Source organism: Pimephales promelas, chromosome 24 (genome assembly GCF_988280905.1).
Source record: "Pimephales promelas chromosome 24, fPimPro1.hap1.1, whole genome shotgun sequence".
NCBI classification, from domain to species: Eukaryota; Metazoa; Chordata; class Actinopteri; order Cypriniformes; family Leuciscidae; genus Pimephales; species Pimephales promelas.
Window position 1 is genome coordinate 4,835,883 of NC_142792.1, and position 19,118 is coordinate 4,855,000.

A 19,118-nucleotide genomic window follows, 5' to 3' on the forward strand; every position below is an offset into this window, starting at 1 on the left:
GCCTACTAAATGGCCCGGTTTCACAGACAGGGCTTAGATTAATTAAGACATTTAAATAGCTTTTCTAAACATGCCTTAGAAGAAAACATTACTGCTGTGCATCTCAAGACAAAATGACACTGACATAATTTAAGATATATCAGTGCAAGTTGCTTTAAATTAAAACATGCAGTTGTACAAATGTAACAAAACCCACCCACAAACGTACATTGTGTATATGTATTTATTTATTACATACAATCCAAATTACAATGGTTGTTAACCAAAATTAAGGTTTTCACCATTTCAAATAACAGTGTTAAGTAATTTAGAAAAAAACAAACAAGCATGACTGTTGCATGTCTTTAATCAAATGCTCTTATTCAAAATGGCTTTTCTGATTAAATACAAAATAAGGAATTTCTTATTAGGAATGTACTGTAGGTGTATAAAAGCATTATGCATTACATTGCCATGGCTTATTTAAAAAACAAACAAAAAAAAAAAAAAACATCATTGGCATATAGGTTAAGCTGTGTACAGCATTCAGGGTGCAAAACGTGTGCACGGACATCCCAGAGTGCTACTCATCGCTAACATGTTTGCATCTATATTATGTTTAGTCCACTAACATTGCTCCCAAAGGCAGACTGGCCTTGCCCACACAAATGGGGCTTGTAGGAATAATCCTGATTCAAGAACTCAAGTGGGGATCCAAAGCACCCATATAATGATGAACATTCCGCTGATTGGGACGATTCCCATAGTAGCAGTTTTATAAGGCATTGCTCGCTTTATCACGTCCCACATCATGAAAGTACAAGTTGGCACAGATACACAGCAGAACGATGGAACACAACATGTAGTAGATCAAGTTGCGAAACTTGGGCTCCAGATCTCCCTGTCTATACCAGAATATCTGAAAGAAAGATGGATGGGATTGCATTAAAAACATTTATTTCTCTTTGGGACCATTGAAGGAATGAACCCTAACGCTTTTTAGACTACATAGCAAGTCCTTCCTCACTTACCAGAACCAACACTGACCCGCAGACTAACATGATACAGATGGCAAAGAAAATATTCAATGGCTTGGGAGGCAGGGACGGGAAGATGATTGAACTTATGATGGTCACCTGAAAGAGATGGGCAAAATGAATCAATTACAACATGATTAACAGACATATCGAGATCTTCATTAGTTGTAAAAACTTACCAGAACGAGTAAAGACGCGAGTCCACCGATCACTAAATTGATGATTCTATCCTGAAAGTGATCCAACAAAAATATATTAGTGCCACTGACAGAAAATCAAGGTGCTGCAGTAAATGTTATCTTTTTAAATATCTACATAGCACCATTATGCGGAACGCCATAGGAGTAAAGAAAAACGCGGCAAGTAGCTGCGAAATAAAGTTTACAACATGAAATAAAGTTACATTGTGTGATTAAAAGTCACATTGTGCCTGAGCCAAAACATTATGGTCTAATATACTGTTGGTGCTCCGCGTGCTGCCAAACCTGCTCTGACCCATCAAGGTGTGGACTCTACACACCCCTGAAGGTGTCCTGTGTTTCTGGCACCAAGACTTTAACAGCAGAGGCTTCAGGTCCTGTAGGCCGCTGTGCATCAAACCCACAGAAGCTCAAATGGGGAATTTGGAGGCCTGGGCTACATCTTCATCTTGTTCCTCAAACCATTCCTGAATGAGTGCATTATCCTGCTGAAAGAGGCCTCTTCCACCAGGGAACACCATTGTCACCAGCAACAATCTTTAGTTAGGTGTCATGAGTCAAATTTACATCCACATAAATGGCCATGGTTTCCCTGCAGAGCATCAAACTCACTCCACTGGCTTGTCGTTGTCCCACAGTGCAATCCTGGTGCCATCACTTCCCAGGCAACCTTCTTCCACTGCTCCAGTTCTGACGCTCATGTGCCCGTTGTAAGCACTTTCGACGGTGGACAGGAGTCATAATAAGCACTCTGATTGGTCTTGGGCAACACAGCCCCATATACAGCTGTGACACATTCTGTCCATAACCATCATTACAATCTTGCGTGACGACCATCTGTTGGCCCGGACCGGGAGTGACCCACAAGCCTTGCTGTTTCAGAGATACTCTCTGACCCAATCGACTTGCCATAACAACTTGGCCCTTGTCAAAGTCACTCAGATCTTTATTCCTGCATCCAACTCACTGATTATGAGAACTGATTGTTTGCTCACCATCTAATATCCTGACCTTGTTTGGAGATGATCAACAATATTTGCTTCACCTGTGACTGGTCATATAATTTTTTTGCTCATATTATATTTTGATGGGATATTATTATCATGGCAAATATGTTATTTGGAAAAGCAACAAAAGTTTTTGATTTCATGTTAACTTTATACTACAAAAACCAGCAAACAGTCGAGTTACCCTGGCCGACGTCTCCCCGAACAGAGGCCTGTTGTCCATGCCACTGGTGCCATAGGTGCGTGTAGTGAAGTCATGTGTAGGGAAGTCATCCATGGCCAGAGCAGTGCACACACACTTAATCTTCTACCAGCAGCTGCCCCTCTGGAGAGGAGGATGGCAGTGCATGCTGCTCGCTGCTCTCTAGCTTGGGTTCGCTCCTCAGGGCAAGTGGTTTAGGAGCAGCGGATAGTCATGGTTGGGTCACCTAGAGCGCAGACAAGGCACACGACATGTTAAAACATCCATTTACTGATCGTTTCATGGCACGTCAAAGTGTGATGTGAACTAAAACAAACCCCAGAGCCTCAGCACTTAATGATCTGTCATGCACTTTGCTCCTTTTCCCATGAGTTCGAAGACTTATTACAATGGTGCTTCAGAGTAACACAACAAGCCGGCCTTTCTAATAATCAGCCAAAGGGCTTGGGTTGATTCTGCCGGCCTGGATCATGTAACCATAAGCACAGCCTTAAAAATGTGTGATCGGTCATGTGAGCGCTTGATCCTGGCATCAGTGCACAGTTTAGGTTTGTGGCTTGTGTAGAGCCCTGGGAGTTTTTATTTAACTACATTGTCACATATAAACATGATTTTTAAACAATATTATGGCAATTTATTTAGGTCACAATGACATTAGTAATGGTGTCATTGGAAAGACACATACTTAAAGGGAGAGTTCACCAAAAAATTAAACAATTTGTTCATGACATTAAGGTTTTTGTCTGTATTATTGGAAGTCATATAGGTTTGGAACAACATGATGGTGCACAAATAATGATCATTTGGATGAACTGCAGTTCTGAAACTTTATATCGTTTTACCTACAGCACATTACTTTGTGATCCGAGGTAAATCTTCATCATGATGATGGATATATGGCTCAGAAATTGTAAATGCTCATGTCAACAGATATCTGAGGATGGAAGACGAGGAGGATCTCCAGACTACTTCAGCTCTGTAACAGAACAAAACAAATGCACTATTAGTGTCTAATGTTACTTCCTTTAATATACTACTATTGATTTTTCTGGTCTAGACTAGAGCTTAAAATTGCATACTGGCCATAAAACAATCGTGAATCTCCTTCAGATGTCGTACATCACTGTTCATCTAAACAGCGTAAGTTATCAGTCCAGTAACGTTAAATGACTTCATTACTTTGACTGTATCAGTGCAGGTGCATTCGCTGATTTCTGCTTATATCCACACACTAACACACCCATCAAAAATATAATCCTCTAAACTGTCTTTCTTAGACTGAACATGTAGCTATGTTAACTAAAATAGAACTGTTACAATCAGATTGCTGTTATAGATTAATATTGACTTCAAAGAGCTAATAGCTAACGTTAATGTTAATGAAAACAAACCGTCCGAACGGGGCAGACATAATGAGAATATAACAAACAATTAAACTTATATAACTTACCTGGATATAACAAACAAGAGGCATTTATTGATAACAAGGGTTGCTTTCCGATCAGAGTATTATCCGCATGACTTCAGAAGAACAGTAAGAACGGCTCGCTGCATGAAACCGGAAGTGACGTGTCTTAAAGGGCCAGGACCCAAATGTTTTGGGAATAATTACTTGAAAAGAAAAGCTATAGCTATATAAGCTATTTGATGGCGATAAAAAACTTTTGTTTATATTTGATTTAATTATTATAATTGCCCATTACTATATAACCAAATATTGAACAATTTAAATTTGATGTTAAAATATATTTAGAAACCAAAATTATAAATCCAAAAGTAAAAACCTAAAAGCAAGGAAAACTATACAGCTGTACAAGGTACATTTGTTTTCTGAAAAATGCCTTTCCTTTTCTTACTTTTTTTCTTTCACCCTTGACATGTATGGTTATTGGTTATATGTACTCATGTATGTCAATTATGTTTTGTTCTTATTAAAATTCAATAAAACATATTTTTTACTTCCTTGAACAAATTTTTTTAAATTTTTTTTATTAATATTCATCATCTAGTTAGTTTTGTCCTATAATAAGGGGGGAGGAGGTGTCTTAATCTCTCTGTATAAGGATTGTAACAATATACATGCATTGGTTTATCTCTTGCTTCTGTCATATAGTTTGTTATGGCTGTTTTTTCCCCCAATGGTGTGCTGCATAACTAAGAGCAAAACACTTAAAGGGATAGTTCTATATTTACTCACCCTCCAGTTGTTCTAAACCTGCATGAATTTATTTCTTCTGCTGAACACAAAAGAAGATATTTTGAAGAATATGGGTAACCGAACAGTTGTATTGAAGTTAATTCTACAAAATATACTCTATTCTTTTGTGTTCAGCCAAAGAAAGAAATGAATACAGATTTTGGGTGAACTATCCCTTTAAATTATATAAATTTACATTTGTACATGCTTACCTAGGCCCTGGTATTGGTTTTGTTCTGGCTTTAAAGCATTTAGTAAAGAGGTGAAACTCTGGCTATTGTTTGTTTACATGTAAAATGTTTATTTAGATCATTTTTTTTCATTCAGACAATTACATTAAGAAAACAGCAAGACATCTCTGACCATGAGTTTTCTAAAGACATGATTTAAAAATGAAAAACTAAAAACAATGAAAATGGCATAAGCGCTGATGGGGTCGGGTCAGTACGCATACACCTTCACTTTATGGACCTCTCGGTCTTCACACTCCCGCTTTCTGTTGTAGTAATAGTATGTATTATCTCGACGCTGAAGCTTCTTGACAAACCCACTGTCTGGCCAACGGTCAATCTGAAAGGACAACACAACAATATTCAGCAGGAAATCAGAACTGTGTATGTTACATGTTACATGCCAGTATGTTACAATTAAGAACATAACTAAGAAATGAACAGACTAAGCATGGAAACTTTAATTGATAAAACATACCACTAAAACTTTAATATATATATATATATATATAGTCATTTTATTGGTATGTCATCAATGAAAGTACAAATATTTTATACAATATTTTGTCAGATACATATACTGTCAAATTGATTCGTCGCGATTCATTGCATTTAACATAAAACTGTGTAAATATATATTTACAGATTTTTATGGTAGATTAAATGAATTGATTCGACAGCACTAATATGTATGTATATATATATATATATATATATATATATATATATATATATATATATATATATATATATATAAACCATCAAAGTATTTTGATAATATAATGTATACTGAATGTCATTTCTCGCAAGCGTGTATACTATAAGGATTGGGTAAACATTATAATAAGTAATAATGTAATAAAATAGCAGAAAGATGTGAGTGTTACCTCGACTTGTTGAATCTGTCGGTACTCGAGCTCGTCTCTGTACCCCGCCTGCTGAAAGCGGTACAGGTTCTCCACCTCACCTGTCCACTGCTTCGCGCGGCTCATGGACTTCGGCTTGGCCTTGTTATCCAGTAAAACTGGGCAGGACATTATTTCTGTGTATTTTCTGTGTATGATAACAAAGACATCACTCACTATTCTCTCTTTGAATAAATTCAGTTTAACAAATTCTACTTTACATAAGTTAATCAACAAGTCAAAACACCGTGTCACGTGTTCAACGACAATACGCAGAATAATTAATGCTGGAGTTAAACGTTACATTGACATTATCTAGTCTAATTTACTCAGAAGATGCACTGAACTGCGATATTAATTGATAACTAGTTGATATATATTGTTAATAATGTTTAAAATACAAACTTACATTGACGTGTGAGATAAAAAGCTGAATTGTCAACGTGTTTGTTTGGTGAGCGATGTTGCGCATCATTGTTTCCTAGCAACTTAGCATGAGTGTAAAATGGCCAATAGAAAAAAATCCCGGAATTCCAAAGTTTGGGTGGCCAATCAAACCTATGCCCGGAAATGGCATTGAAGAAACTGACAAAAAATGCACAATTATTTGAAAAAACTTTGTTCACGTTTTGTCTCAGTGTATTGTTTTAGAGTATACCGATTGCTGTGGCTTTTTGCATTTTTTTAAGGGTTGAATTTTAGTCCATTAGATGTCGCTGTACAATTTACAGTAGTATCAGGTTACCGATGTTTGTTTCCGACTCACGTGGTTTCATACCAAAGCGATGCCAGGAGGAGGAAAGGGGAAAGACAGATGCAGGGAACAGGGGTGCTGCTGTCTGCGACTAGAGCCCAGAAAGAGTTTGGGCAGTGATGTCCTGAGGTCTCAGGGGGATTTTGAGTTCTTCATCAGCTCAAACTCAGTGCAGTCAGCATGAGCTCGTTTGCTGGACGCATGAAGGAATATCCCACCATCTCCCTGGATCGATTTGACAGGGAGAATTTGCACGCCAGAGCTTATTTCCTCTCTCACTGCCATAAAGGTGCACATTTATATATATATGGACATCGCATTAGAACATGCTTATGCACTTTCCAGGCAGCATGAATGACTAAATTGTTTTGCTATGATTATGATCAATGTTCTGACATATCTGTTGATGTTTATGTTTAACAGATCACATGAAAGGGTTGAAAGGACCTTTCCTGAAGAGAAAACTGAAGTTAAGGTGAGTTATGGTTGTTTTATTCCAAGTCATGTCCTTTTCTTATCAAACATTTGTTCATGTTATAGTTTAAAGTTAAGTATTTGAGTAAATGTGATTAGTAATCACCATTGTAAATTTTTGACAAGACATTAACTCATTGTCTTCGATAGTTTAACAGTGAAGCTGTACTGCTCATTTGTCACAAAGGAGCTCCTGCTTAGTAACCCAAAATATGCATTCTGGGAAGATCACATTGTAAGTATTCATTTCAGCCATGCAATTTTCCATAAATCGTTTTGCTAAGCCTGATACGAGAACATCTCCTTTACAAACTAGGTGCCCCTGGAGCTGGACAGTCCAACGCACATATCTCTGACAGATGAAACCACTGGAGAGGTGGGCGTTTAGCTCCTAGTTTATTCTTTTGTTTAGTGTTTTTGAGTTGATCTGAATTTGTATTTATTTTTCTCTCTTCAGTCAGAGGATGTTGTTGTAACTCTGCTCACAGCGGGACACTGTCCAGGATCGGTCATGTAAGCAACCGGAACATGCATCAAGAACGTAAATAGAGTTCATTGTGATGTAATCATGGCTTGAAACTCTCATCACAGGTTTCTGTTTGAGGGTGCTCAGGGTACAGTGCTCTACACAGGGGACTTCAGACTCGCTGTCGGAGATGCTGCACGAATGGAGTACTTGCACTCTGGAAACAGGTATTCAGAGATCAGATATTTAAATAAAACACATCTTGTAGGTAATAATACAGTTCAAATGTTTGTGTTGCAGGGTAAAGGACATTAAGAGTGTGTATATCGATACCACATTCTTTGATCCTAAGTACTATCAGATCCCTAGCAGGGTAAGCATTTACACATACCTGGATTATATCAGACAGACTTGAGGCGGTTGTATCTTTCCATAACTGTTTTCCCTCTGTTTTAGGAGGCTTGTTTAACAGGGATAAGACAGCTGATCCAGGACTGGATCTGTCAGAGTCCGTACCATGTGGTTTGGTTAAACTGTAAGGCAGCGTATGGTTACGAGTACCTCTTTACCAACTTGGGACAAGAGTTCAGCTCACAGGTTTTTTTCTATTTCTTTACAACTAATTCGTTCTGCCTAGTTTTGAAAACATTAACAGTTTATCTACTACAGATACATGTGAACAGCTTGGAAATGTTCAAAAAAATGCCTGAAATTCTGTGTCACGTGACCACCAACCGGGCAACGCAGATCCACGCTTGTAGGCACCCCAGGGTACCCTCATCCTTTGCGTCATGACATTGTCATATACGTCCCGAACGAGTAGTTACAAACGGAGATCAAATCTGTGGCTTTTTCCACAGGATGAGGAGTTCTTCAGGGCGAACAGGTTACCGTGCGGCACCACGTCTCCAGGTGGCATTCCTCTGAACATTATCAGCATCAAACCCTCAACAATATGGTTTGGAGAACGGACCAGAAAGACCTCCGTCATTGCCAAGTGAGTCATGATGCACCAATATAAAATTATTTTCATGTTATGGACAGTTTTTTATTTATTAACCCACTGTCTCTCTTTTTAGGATGGGGAGCAGTTCCTACAGAGCATGCTTTTCTTTTCATTCCTCTTACTTGGAAGTAAGAGAAATCCCACTTAAAATATTTTTCATACATGACAGCATACACAGGGTTAGGATATCATAAGCCGGTTTCTATTTCCTTTGACTAGGTTAAGGACTTTCTATCCTACATTGGTCCTGTTAACATCTACCCTAATGTCATTCCATTGGGCAAGACACTGGAAGACGTCACAGATCTGTAAGGACTGATCCTTTTTTCTTTTAATGTTGTCATTAGATACTATAAAATAATATTTTTAAATTCAGGTTGAAGCCATTGTGTAGAAAACTTACTGAAAGAGACGAGATGGTCTACAAACCGCTTGGAGCCCTTAAAAGAACCAGAAAGAGATGCACATCAGAAGGTAGAAACAGTTTACATTATTAAAGCCATTTCAATTATTCATCATTAAAACAGTTACTATTACTTATAATTTTCTTTCTGCCAAGGTTCAGAGAGTAACGACGACTTGTTTGATGAGGTTTCTACGGCTCCGAGGTGGCGGAAGACGAGAGTGGTTGATCTGACCATTAGTGCACAACCATGTAATCCTAATAAAGATTCTCACGATACAGACCAAATGTACTCCCTCATACAGACCTGTCCCTCCGCACACTCGTCCAATTACATGGACTGCACCGAATCAAATGATGACGATGATGACGACGACGACGAAGATGATCCTGAGCAATCTCCTGTACCTCACCCATCTGGTCTTGCTCCTCCATCTTGCACAGAAATGCCATGCTCAAAACCGACTCGTTTGGACCCGTCCCAATCCAAAGCTGCCCAGCCTTGTTGGGAAAAGTTCTTCACGGCAGAACCGGTGTTGACGGACGAGAGCGAGTTGGATAACAGTCAGAACAGCCACAAAACAGCCACCGAAAACACAACGTCCCAATCGCCTGAGCTGTTTCAGGATGAAGACGAGGATGACAAGAGCTCCGTTCACATGACTTCCTCTCAGTCCACTCATATATCAGATGCAGGAATGGAGAGCCTCAGTCAAATGGACACCGTTCTTGTCCAAGTGGATGAAAGTAAAGCCGTTATTTGTGAGCAGTGTAACCGAGATGGGATTGACACTGAACAGAAGACGGAAGAAGCCGTGGAGCTGAAATCAGACTCTCAGGTGTCATCAGATTTTGAGCTTCCACCAACACCAGGTTCAAAAGTCCCACAGCCAGAAGACCTGAAGGACCTGTACAGGAAGTTGGCAGCAGGGGAGGAAGTGGTCATAAGACAAATGTATTAATTTCATGTTCGTTTACTCGAGTATTATTTTTTGGTTTGTTGTGCGACAGCTTACCTCATGCAGTTTTGTACCTTTATAAATACTGAATACTTTAAATAAATTCCTCAAGCAATTGCGTACAATGTTTTCTGTTGTTCAAGTTAAGAAACCATTAGAAAAAAAACATAAGGTGAAAAAATAAAACTTACACTTGATTTCAATTAATTGCCAAGGCATTATTTCTATTTATTTAAGTACCAAAATGAAATAAAAAATAAATAAATTTGAGGTAAATAGAAATGAAATGCTACAAAAGCACACATCAAAAATATTAAAAGTTGAAATTAAAAATCACAAAATAAAAATAATACTATATAAATACTAAAATAACAACGTTAACATTGTGTTGGAAAAGATTTCATAAAATTAAGAACTTGGCAAGTGCTAAACGAGTGTCAAAATAAAAGCACACTGGTTATATTTAACAGAAATCTGTCAAGGCCATTTTAGTTACTTTTGCGTGCTCAAATGAAATGCTTGGAACATAAAATTAGGATCTTTTTAAAATCTTAAATCATGTAACTGCAAATATTCCAACTTGACATGAATCTAACAAGCATCTGTACTGAAAATAAAATAAACTCCGGGTTTGTGTTCAGTGACCTTTATTGCATACTAGTTACAGATGACAGCTTTTTAAACGATAATTTTGCACCTGCTCGCTGTGACTGCACCAGATTAGCATCAGTGAGTCACACAAAGACATCTCTTCCCTGTACAACACCACCTGCTTCTCAGTCTACAAAGTGAAACTCTTCAGTTCTGAGGTTGTGCATGCTTTAAATGGTATCAGCGAACTCCACAGGTTACCCTAAATCCACCAATCATGCCCGTCACATGAACTCATGACTAATCAAATGGTGTGTTGTAGGTACATAAAGGCACATGGTAAGAACAACTACAGTAAACCTGCTGGTCAGACAACAGGCATGAACAAAATGACTGCAGGTAAAAAAAAAAATGCAAAAGCTATAAAACTGGATATTAATTTAAAAGGATAGCTCACCCATACATGAAAAAGTCATTATTTACTTACCCTCATATTCCAAACCAACACTTCCTGGTCCATCCTTTTGGAAACATGAGAGCAAGCAAATCATTTTCCTTTATGGGTGAGCCATTCCTTGAACTGAGGCAAACATGTTCAAGTTCTTGTTTGGGTAATCTCTAGAAGAATCTAGAGCAATGGAAAACCTCAAACAGCATGAGATGCAGGTGTTAAGGTTAATGTATGGAATTATGTTGACAGCGTGATTGAGGGTTAAGATGCTGCAGCAGCAGCTGTTTCTATGGTTATGGCCTCAGATCTGCCGCTTCCCGTCTCTGTGCACGTAACGTGCAGTGAACCGTCTCTGAAAAATAAACACACATCAGGAAAAGAGCTTTGAATAGTCAAGTAAGACTGGGTGATATTAATGAACTTATAGTACACACACAAGCTAGAAAATATAAAATCACTCTTTAAAAGATCGCGATCTCAGTTCAAACACCCACGCTATCTTATTCCTAAATCCCAACGATTCACTTGTGTCTATTAAACCTTTGATAAATAAAATCACCACCGAACGTTCAGATCTGCGTTGATGTTGGCGCTGATCTACAGAGAGCAGTTGTCATGTACAAGCATGAAACATCTTCAGTCTTTACTCTTTTCAACTACACAATCATATCTCTGTATATATTTCTGTTACGATAATTTAAATGATCACAGGAGTGTTGGGATAAAAGTTTGCAGTTCGGATATAAACACAGATGTCTACGGAAGCGATCAAAATAGAGGAAATAAAAAATAAAGATTCATTATTTACATCATTACACCAGTAGGTGGCAACAAGAGAGTGTCATTGAATCATTCAAGAGATTGATTCATCTGATCCATCCAGTAATGAAACAAGTCTTTATAAGTGAGTCATTGAATCATTCATTCAGATTGATTTTTTTTTAAATAACTGAAATATTTTTAAATAGACTGCAGAAATTCATATTTTGTCAGAACCTCTAATAAATTGCATGTTATTTTGTTTAGTTGTCTCTTCAGAATCGTGCGAGAATCATAATCTCGATTTTAAACAAATAAAAAGAGTGATTCTCAATTCATCCAGTATTAATAAAAGTATTAATTTATGACATTACCTCTTCATTGTCAGCACAGTCACAAAGTCATGCAGCTCCTCTTTAGGTTCCAAGTCTCTAAGTACAATCTAGAAAATTTAAAGTGAAATCAGCCCAACAGTTTTACAGCACAATACAAGCCATACATCTCATTTACGTTAGTTTTAGGCTTGTACTGAAATGTCTGTTAAAATGGGAGCCAACCTGTGCGATTGGCTGCTGTGCCTGGAAAAGCTCCAGACTCACTGATGACAGACTGCCAGGACCCTGCAGCGTGTGCTGACAGCGGGCAGGGAGAGGTGTGCCAGATGGAAACAAAACTGTGAAAACCTCCGCTCCGGAGTCATCCACTTCCTGAAAGACCAAGACACAATCTACTGATCAATAATCTAGTTTGTGCTAAAACACCCTAAAACGAAGCACTATTAATCATTTGAAGTTCCCCACCTTAACCGTGATGTCGCTGGCACAGCAATCCACAGTGATGAAATCTTCTCCGAGCGCCAGGCTGTCTTTTCCGACCAGGATGCCCGCCTGCATGGCAGCACCGACCGGAATCACCTCGTCCGGGGGAATGGAGTTCAGTAGTTCCACGTCTGGGAACAAATCCCTGATCATCTGTTGCAACTTCGGGATACGAGCTGATCCTCCGCACAAAACCACCTTAGAGAGAATACGAACTGGTTTAAAACGGAATTCAAGTTTTTGGGACTCCTTTCTCGCTATAATTAGATGTAAAGTACTAAAAATTTTTTGTTTGTTTGTTTTTTCATACATGAAATATGGAATAAAATCTAAAGTTCTCTCTACTGGCCACACAGCTGTATTAAAGAAGACCTCATGTTTTTTTTACATGTTCATCTTTTATTAGTGTGTAATGGTCTGGTTTTAACCAGGCTAGTGTAATGTTGCTGTTTGAGCATGAAAAAGGCAAGTCCCTCCAAAGAAACAAAAGTTATTCTCTGAAAAGCCTATTTAAGTAATCCCCCAAAACAAAATCAATACTTTGTAAAAGAGCATAATATGACCCCTTTAAAAAGTTGTTTTACCTTGTTGATATCAGAGGTGGACAGGTTTACTTGCTCGAGGAGACTTTTAATTGGCTGAATGCTCTTAGTAAAGAGGCTGGAGCATATCAGCTCAAAACGGGCTCTAGGACAGAAGCATATATGACATGTATAGAAGCAACAGGTACCATTTTCTTTGTGATACTGATTTGATTGCGAATAACTTCAGCTCACCTGGACACATTACACTCAAAATCCATGCCGTCATAAAGCGAGTCCACAAAGCAGTTGGCGCTATTCAGGGTGGAGAGAGTGTGCTTGGCCAGATCAGCACCATTCATGAGCTTGAGCATCGCCCGCGGGTTTCCCGTCACATCCTGTTTAAAAGTCCTGGAGACACATGACAAACAAAATAAGATTGAAATGCACGTAATCAAATAAACTAATGTCAAAACATCAAATAGATTTAAAAATATTATACAATATCATTGCATTTTGAGGTCAGTAAGATTTTTTATTTTTATTATTGAGCAAGGATGCATTTAATTTATTAAAAGTGACAGTAAAGACAATTATATTGTTGCAAAAGATTCCCATTTCAAATTAATGATGTTCTTCCGAACTTTCTTTTCATCAAAGAATACTGAAAAAACGTCACATGGTTTCCACAAAAATATTAAGCATCACTACATAATAAATAATAAATACATGTTTCTTAAGCAGCAAATCAGAATATTAGAATGATTTCTGAAGGACCATATGACACTAGTGTAATGATGCTGAAAATCCAGCTTTGACCACAGGAATAAATTCAATTTTAAAATATATTACAATAGAAAATCATTTACAGTTTTCACTGTATTTCTGATCAAATAATTTTCAAAAACATTTTCAAATATCTTACCAACCAACCCAAAGTTTTGAACAGTAAATATGAAATAAATATGTAATATCATAAACATTTCTATTATAATATTAAATATTTATGTAATAATTACTTTAATATTAAATAGTTAACATATCTATTTTCTGATAATAAACTATTACAACTTTTTAATTAAACTTTACAATTAAAAGGTGCTTTATTGCAAAAAAATAAAAAAATAAAAAATGATAATAACAGATTCATAAATGAGAAGTTTGGCACCAGTACTTAAAACGCTGCTGGAGTAAAAAATAAATAAAAGAAATAAATAAAACTCAGAAAGTAATACAATATGAATATGACTAAGTGTAAAATAAGAAGTTATGAAGTTGCTTGGCAACCACACCCAGTACGGTGTCTTCGAAACAAAACCACTTCCTTCATAAGAGCAAATCACAACATAACAAATGTGAAGCACTGACTTTTTGAACTCGCCGGCGAGGTGCTGTGCGAGCTCATGTGTGAAGCTCTCCCCTCCCGTCTTGTGATCGGTCTGTGTCGTGAGGACACGGTACATCCCACTGTTCACCTCCAGGACGGTGACGCTTAGCGACGTGCCTCCCAGTTTGTACACCAGGACATGACTGTTTGAAAAGAAAAAGGAGAATGAGGCTTCTGAAGAGCTCAAAGAAACGGCTCGACACGGACGACGCACAAACCCTGTACCTTTTTCCCAACGATGAGTCCTGTCCGATGCCATAAGCCAGAAGAGCAGCAGAGGGTTCGTGTATCAGCCTCAACACGTCGAACCCGGCACTTTCTGCAGCTTGCCTACAACACAGCACTGATTGTTATAAAACCTCTCCCCAGACACAGCTTCTGGAGTTAGATAACCTTGTTACATCATCTGAATTCATTAGCATTACCTTAGTGCATTCTTCTGCATCTCTCCAAACTCAAAAGGCACCGTTATGACAGCATCTTTCACATCCGAACCCAAGGCTGACTGAGCCGTCTCTGCAGGGAACATGAAACGATTATCAGTGGTTCACATTAAACATACTCACAATGAAAGAAAATGAAGCATTCAGACAATACCTTTCATTTTATGGAAGATCAATTTAGCTACATCTTCAGGAGACACATACTTTGTTGTCTCTCCCGTGTCGATTTCATATCTGGGCAGGTCACTCTTGTTGACAACCTGGGAATGAGTGAGAAAATACACACCTCTTAAATAAGAAAATGGTGCAGTTTTTATGGCTACTGTTATGTTTTATTCCCCATCTGTCAGTAAATAGATCTTAAATGAAAATTAAGCCATCATTTACATCAAACTTGTGTTGTTCTAATGCCTTATGTCTGTCTTTCTTTTCAGACCACAAAAGAAGAATTTTTTTTAAATGTCACACTCATGCTTGTTCATTTAATGGCAGTGAATAGAGACCAGTATCAAGCTTTTAAAAAAAGATAAAAATCCAGCTTTTCTGGGCAAGCCAGAGCATACTGCAGTGCTAATAGTCTCACAAACGCTCAATCGTGCACAGAAGACCAACCGCCAAGTCAGGATTTTCATTAAATAATACATTAAAGTTCAGTTTGTTTTTCACTAAACCCTATCATACACTCCCAGAACAATTGTAATAAACAATTGAGACTATCCTGTGATGCTTCGGTCTCTTTTTTTTAAAAAGCTTGATGCTGGTTGATATTAACTGCCATTATATGGACATGTTTTTTTTTTTAAATTCTCCTTATGTGGTATAAAAAAGAAAGACGGACATACGTATTAGAACACCAGGGTTAGTAAATGATGACTTAATTTTCATTTTAGGGTGAAATATCCCTTTTAGATCAGCATGTACTTACAATGCATTTACTTTCTTCCTTGTGTGCCTGAGCATCTGGGTCATCAAAGCTGTCAAATACACAAGTCCAATGAATTTATATTATCTTAACTTATTGCATAAGACATTGCTAATTTGATGGTAAAATATTCATATGCACTGAATTATCTACAGCATTATTGCATGTTTGTGTAAATATGAAAATAAATACCGTCTGCCAAGGATCTGCTTAACTTTGACAACCGTATTGGTGGCATTTCGTATTCGGCCCTGTTTAGCGGCGATTCCCACTATCTAGAAAAACAAATGAATGAGAAAAAAAAAACATCAGAGCATCTCATGCCTGGCATCCTTGATTCATTAATTTACATTTGAATTAAACAAACAAACAAACAACCAAATTGAGTCAAGACAATAACCTTAATTTTACTGAAACAAATTTTAAAATATTGAAATGGATTTTACAAATACAATAAAAACTTGTCAGGCAGGGTTTAGAGAAGTTAAAACACACTATGTATTACACACAATACAAATAAAATGCAGCCGGTCAAACTATGCACTACAATAAAGATATGTTTTGCAGTTATGGGTTTAAGTTTCTATTGCACTGTTAATTCAATCTGACATATTTTAAAAGTCTGTCTGTGTTTGGTGCTGATGAGAGCTGTAACGTTATAATGATTTGATTCCCGAAATACTGGTAAATTACCTGTTCGGTGTCTCTGTATGCGACCACAGCTGGAGTAACTCTGTCCCCTGCATCATTGGCCACAACATCTGCTCGTCCATCCTATATGAAAACAATTAACACATATTGTATTTTATTTTTTTTTTATCTGGTATGGTTTGCATGTCACACCATCATCCATTAGCAGCACCATTAACAATGACTATTAGATATTTTATTTCATTGTCGGCATATTTGCGTTTATTCAACTAATTAAAATGATGTATGCTCATAACAAATTCACCTTGAATACCGCAACACAGGCACATGTGTATCCGAAGTGCACCCCGATAGCAGCCATGCTTCCGAAGAATCCTACCGGAAACTGACAACCATATGTAAATGAGGAGGGATGGACTTTCGGGCGCAGCCAAATGACGGGCGCCGATGTTAGCCAATCATAGCGCCTCTGATCTGACGTCAACAGGACCGTCAAGAGAGCAGCGCCTGATTTAGAAACAGCTGAGAGCGGCGCCGGTGGGCGTTGTGTGCTGGTTATTGAAGTTCCCTTAGAAGTGCGCATAGGCGCGTTTTAAGCGCACATAGTCATGTCTTTAACCAGCTCCTTTGCAACCCCGTTACTTTTGCTTTTATGTGTTGTTTTATTCTCAGTTACTGTAGCAGAAGAATGCGAAGGTGAGGTTGGTTGGCTTGGCTTTCAATGCGCATGAACCCCCTGAGTTTAAAAATAGCCACCTGGGTTATTTTTCACCAGTGCATGAGTGTTTTGACATAGGGAATATAAGATATTTACTGCAGGAAGCCAATATTTAAGAGTAGAGTCCTGGTTTGGATTGCATACTGACTGACAACCCCTATTAGGCTTGTAACACTATGCATTGCCTTCTATTAAAAAAAGGTTCAATCAACTTGGATATTTAAGTCATTTTAACTTAATTACACTAAATTACATTAAACTGACTTAAAAAATAATTTGGATCTTGTACAACAACAGCAAAAACTAATTGTGATGAGTTAGCAATGTAAAAACATGCTGTCATAACTTATTGATCATATTGGAAATGGAAAAACAATTTTAACTTCTATGATTTTCAAATTATAATGCAACCCCCTTATAACTAGAAAACTTTGCTTTTGTTCTGCGGAATTATAACTGTTATTACATAACTAATATCAAATGAATTTATACCTCTAGTATGAATCTGTTTAATATTTATGTGTGTATCTGTTTTGCAGTGTGTGAGGAGTTTTTGGGGCGGCTTTATAACTCACTGGTGATCAGACACACAGAGTTGTCGCCAGAGCTGGTGGAGGAGGGTCTGATCAGAGCATGCACTGAGACTACTGGGAAAGAGAATCGGCTTGTAAGAATATAAAAACAAGCACAGTTTGGTTTTTATGCTTCTTTGGTTGCTGGTCTATATGAATATGTTTAGGCAGGGTATGAAATATATTGAATGCATGAGGTAATCCTTTCCCTGTTCACCTCAGTGCTATTACTTAGGAGCCTCCAGTGATGCTGCAGCCAAAGTGACAGGTGAGGTGAGCCGCCCCCTTAGTGCACATGTTCCTGTCTACAAAATCTGCCAAAAACTTCAGCGAAGGGATGGCCAGATCTGCGAGCTCAGATATGGTAGGGTGTACTCAGCATGTTTGAGCTTCAGCAAGAACCAGTAAAGTTTGTTGTCGTGCGTCATGCAGGTTCAGTTGAGCTTCTGTTAATGTACACTGATCAATTGTGAATAAAAGCCTAAATTAAACCGGTTCATCATATAAAGCGATTGAGTCTCTTCAGAAAAATTGGACTAAACCACTCAATTCATATGGATTAGTTTTACAATCTCCTTTTAACTTTTCAAAGTGACAAGTGCATAGCTGTCAACGGAGGCACAGAAAGGTCTCTGATTTCACTAAAAAGATCCTCATTTGTGATACAAAGATAAATGAAAGTCTTACGGGTTTGAAACGACATGAGGGTGTGAGTAAAGATTTTTGGATTTTAAATGGTTTTAAAATGGACATTTCTTGTTTTTCTGAAACAGACCGTCCAGTTCTTGACTGGAGCAGGGACGCTTTGTCTAAAATGCGAGTGTTGGATCTGAAGAGAGTCTTGGCCTCGTGGGGGGAGGAGTGCAGAGCCTGTCTGGAGAAGAGTGAATTTATCAATCTCATCCAGGAGGTGGCTCCCAAACACAGCACAGCGCAGCACAAAGCACACACGGAAGAGTTCTGAGGGCCTCCTCGTGCAGCTCTGTGCTGGGGAGACAGAGCTCTGATGAGAGGGCCTCCTCATGCAGCTTCATGCTGGGGACACGCTGCACGAGCAGCTGTACTCTCAGGGACACTTATGAAATTGCACTGAGACTCCTAACTTATAATGCTTTTCATAATATTAGTTATAGTAGCCATGTGCAATATGTGCCACTTCCCCAGTGTCTCATTCTCCTGTACCGCTGTAAGCATTTCTCTCACAAACTCAGAATAAATCAATTAAGCTTTATTAGTTTCAGTGATTAAGCGGAGCCTCAGCTTGGAAATGACGAGAGCTTGTGTGAGGCTCTAAGACCAATCTGTACTCTGCTCTAAAAGCCTCCTGTCTGGATGATATTTCAATCATACAATCAAAATAAATGAGCAAGAAAATATATTCTGCATGAATAACAAAAATAAAGCCTTTTTTAAGACCATTATTTTTTTCCGCATTGCTGTGACATAATGCACATTTCCTTCCTAGT

At 38.1% G+C, this 19,118-nt stretch overlaps 5 protein-coding genes across 10 annotated transcripts; 2 read left to right on the forward strand and 3 right to left on the reverse strand.

The window, feature by feature from the left end:
• Positions 1 to 209: 209 nt before the first annotated feature.
• Positions 210 to 4,029, reverse strand: tmem243b (transmembrane protein 243, mitochondrial b). 4 transcript variants are annotated; one of them, XM_039667864.2, is made up of 7 exons: positions 3,876 to 3,992; positions 3,505 to 3,556; positions 3,272 to 3,401; positions 2,408 to 2,651; positions 1,196 to 1,246; positions 1,011 to 1,115; positions 210 to 898 (listed from the first exon to the last, which is right to left on the reverse strand). In XM_039667864.2, the coding sequence occupies exons 4-7, from the start codon at positions 2,498 to 2,500 to the stop codon at positions 755 to 757; spliced, it is 393 nt and encodes a 130-aa protein (XP_039523798.1). In that variant the 5' UTR covers positions 2,501 to 2,651; positions 3,272 to 3,401; positions 3,505 to 3,556; positions 3,876 to 3,992; the 3' UTR covers positions 210 to 754. The 4 variants fall into 4 exon arrangements, with proteins under 4 accessions (XP_039523798.1, XP_039523797.1, XP_039523795.1 ...); XM_039667863.2 differs by lacking the exon at positions 3,505 to 3,556 and having other exon boundaries at positions 3,282 to 3,401; positions 3,876 to 4,029; XM_039667861.2 differs by lacking the exon at positions 3,505 to 3,556 and having other exon boundaries at positions 3,876 to 4,029.
• An 870-nt stretch (positions 4,030 to 4,899) lies between these two features.
• Positions 4,900 to 6,321, reverse strand: meig1 (meiosis/spermiogenesis associated 1). Its single transcript, XM_039667871.2, has 3 exons — positions 6,167 to 6,321; positions 5,740 to 5,905; positions 4,900 to 5,192 (listed from the first exon to the last, which is right to left on the reverse strand). Exons 2-3 carry the CDS (start codon positions 5,887 to 5,889, stop codon positions 5,064 to 5,066), a joined length of 279 nt encoding a protein of 92 aa, XP_039523805.1. The 5' UTR covers positions 5,890 to 5,905; positions 6,167 to 6,321; the 3' UTR covers positions 4,900 to 5,063.
• A 149-nt stretch (positions 6,322 to 6,470) lies between these two features.
• On the forward strand, positions 6,471 to 9,935 carry dclre1c (DNA cross-link repair 1C, PSO2 homolog (S. cerevisiae)). Of its 3 annotated transcripts, none has more exons than XM_039667708.2 (14): positions 6,471 to 6,800; positions 6,935 to 6,986; positions 7,136 to 7,220; positions 7,302 to 7,361; positions 7,443 to 7,498; positions 7,577 to 7,678; positions 7,752 to 7,824; positions 7,908 to 8,048; positions 8,121 to 8,222; positions 8,312 to 8,448; positions 8,531 to 8,585; positions 8,677 to 8,765; positions 8,834 to 8,931; positions 9,017 to 9,935. In XM_039667708.2, exons 1-14 carry the CDS (start codon positions 6,692 to 6,694, stop codon positions 9,820 to 9,822), a joined length of 1,965 nt encoding a protein of 654 aa, XP_039523642.2. In that variant the 5' UTR covers positions 6,471 to 6,691; the 3' UTR covers positions 9,823 to 9,935. The 3 variants fall into 3 exon arrangements, with proteins under 3 accessions (XP_039523642.2, XP_088983161.1, XP_088983162.1); XM_089127035.1 differs by having other exon boundaries at positions 9,023 to 9,935; XM_089127036.1 differs by lacking the exon at positions 8,121 to 8,222.
• A 514-nt stretch (positions 9,936 to 10,449) lies between these two features.
• hspa14 (heat shock protein family A (Hsp70) member 14) lies at positions 10,450 to 16,945 on the reverse strand. Its single transcript, XM_039667729.2, has 14 exons — positions 16,667 to 16,945; positions 16,405 to 16,485; positions 15,904 to 15,986; positions 15,715 to 15,763; positions 14,944 to 15,049; positions 14,772 to 14,862; positions 14,572 to 14,676; positions 14,328 to 14,489; positions 13,215 to 13,370; positions 13,023 to 13,125; positions 12,421 to 12,636; positions 12,178 to 12,327; positions 11,995 to 12,062; positions 10,450 to 11,213 (listed from the first exon to the last, which is right to left on the reverse strand). The coding sequence occupies exons 1-14, from the start codon at positions 16,943 to 16,945 to the stop codon at positions 11,123 to 11,125; spliced, it is 1,740 nt and encodes a 579-aa protein (XP_039523663.2). The 3' UTR covers positions 10,450 to 11,122.
• Positions 16,920 to 19,014, forward strand: cdnf (cerebral dopamine neurotrophic factor). Its single transcript, XM_039667844.2, has 4 exons — positions 16,920 to 17,058; positions 17,620 to 17,747; positions 17,875 to 18,016; positions 18,426 to 19,014. The coding sequence occupies exons 1-4, from the start codon at positions 16,971 to 16,973 to the stop codon at positions 18,614 to 18,616; spliced, it is 549 nt and encodes a 182-aa protein (XP_039523778.1). The 5' UTR covers positions 16,920 to 16,970; the 3' UTR covers positions 18,617 to 19,014.
• The last annotated feature ends 104 nt before the right edge of the window (positions 19,015 to 19,118 follow it).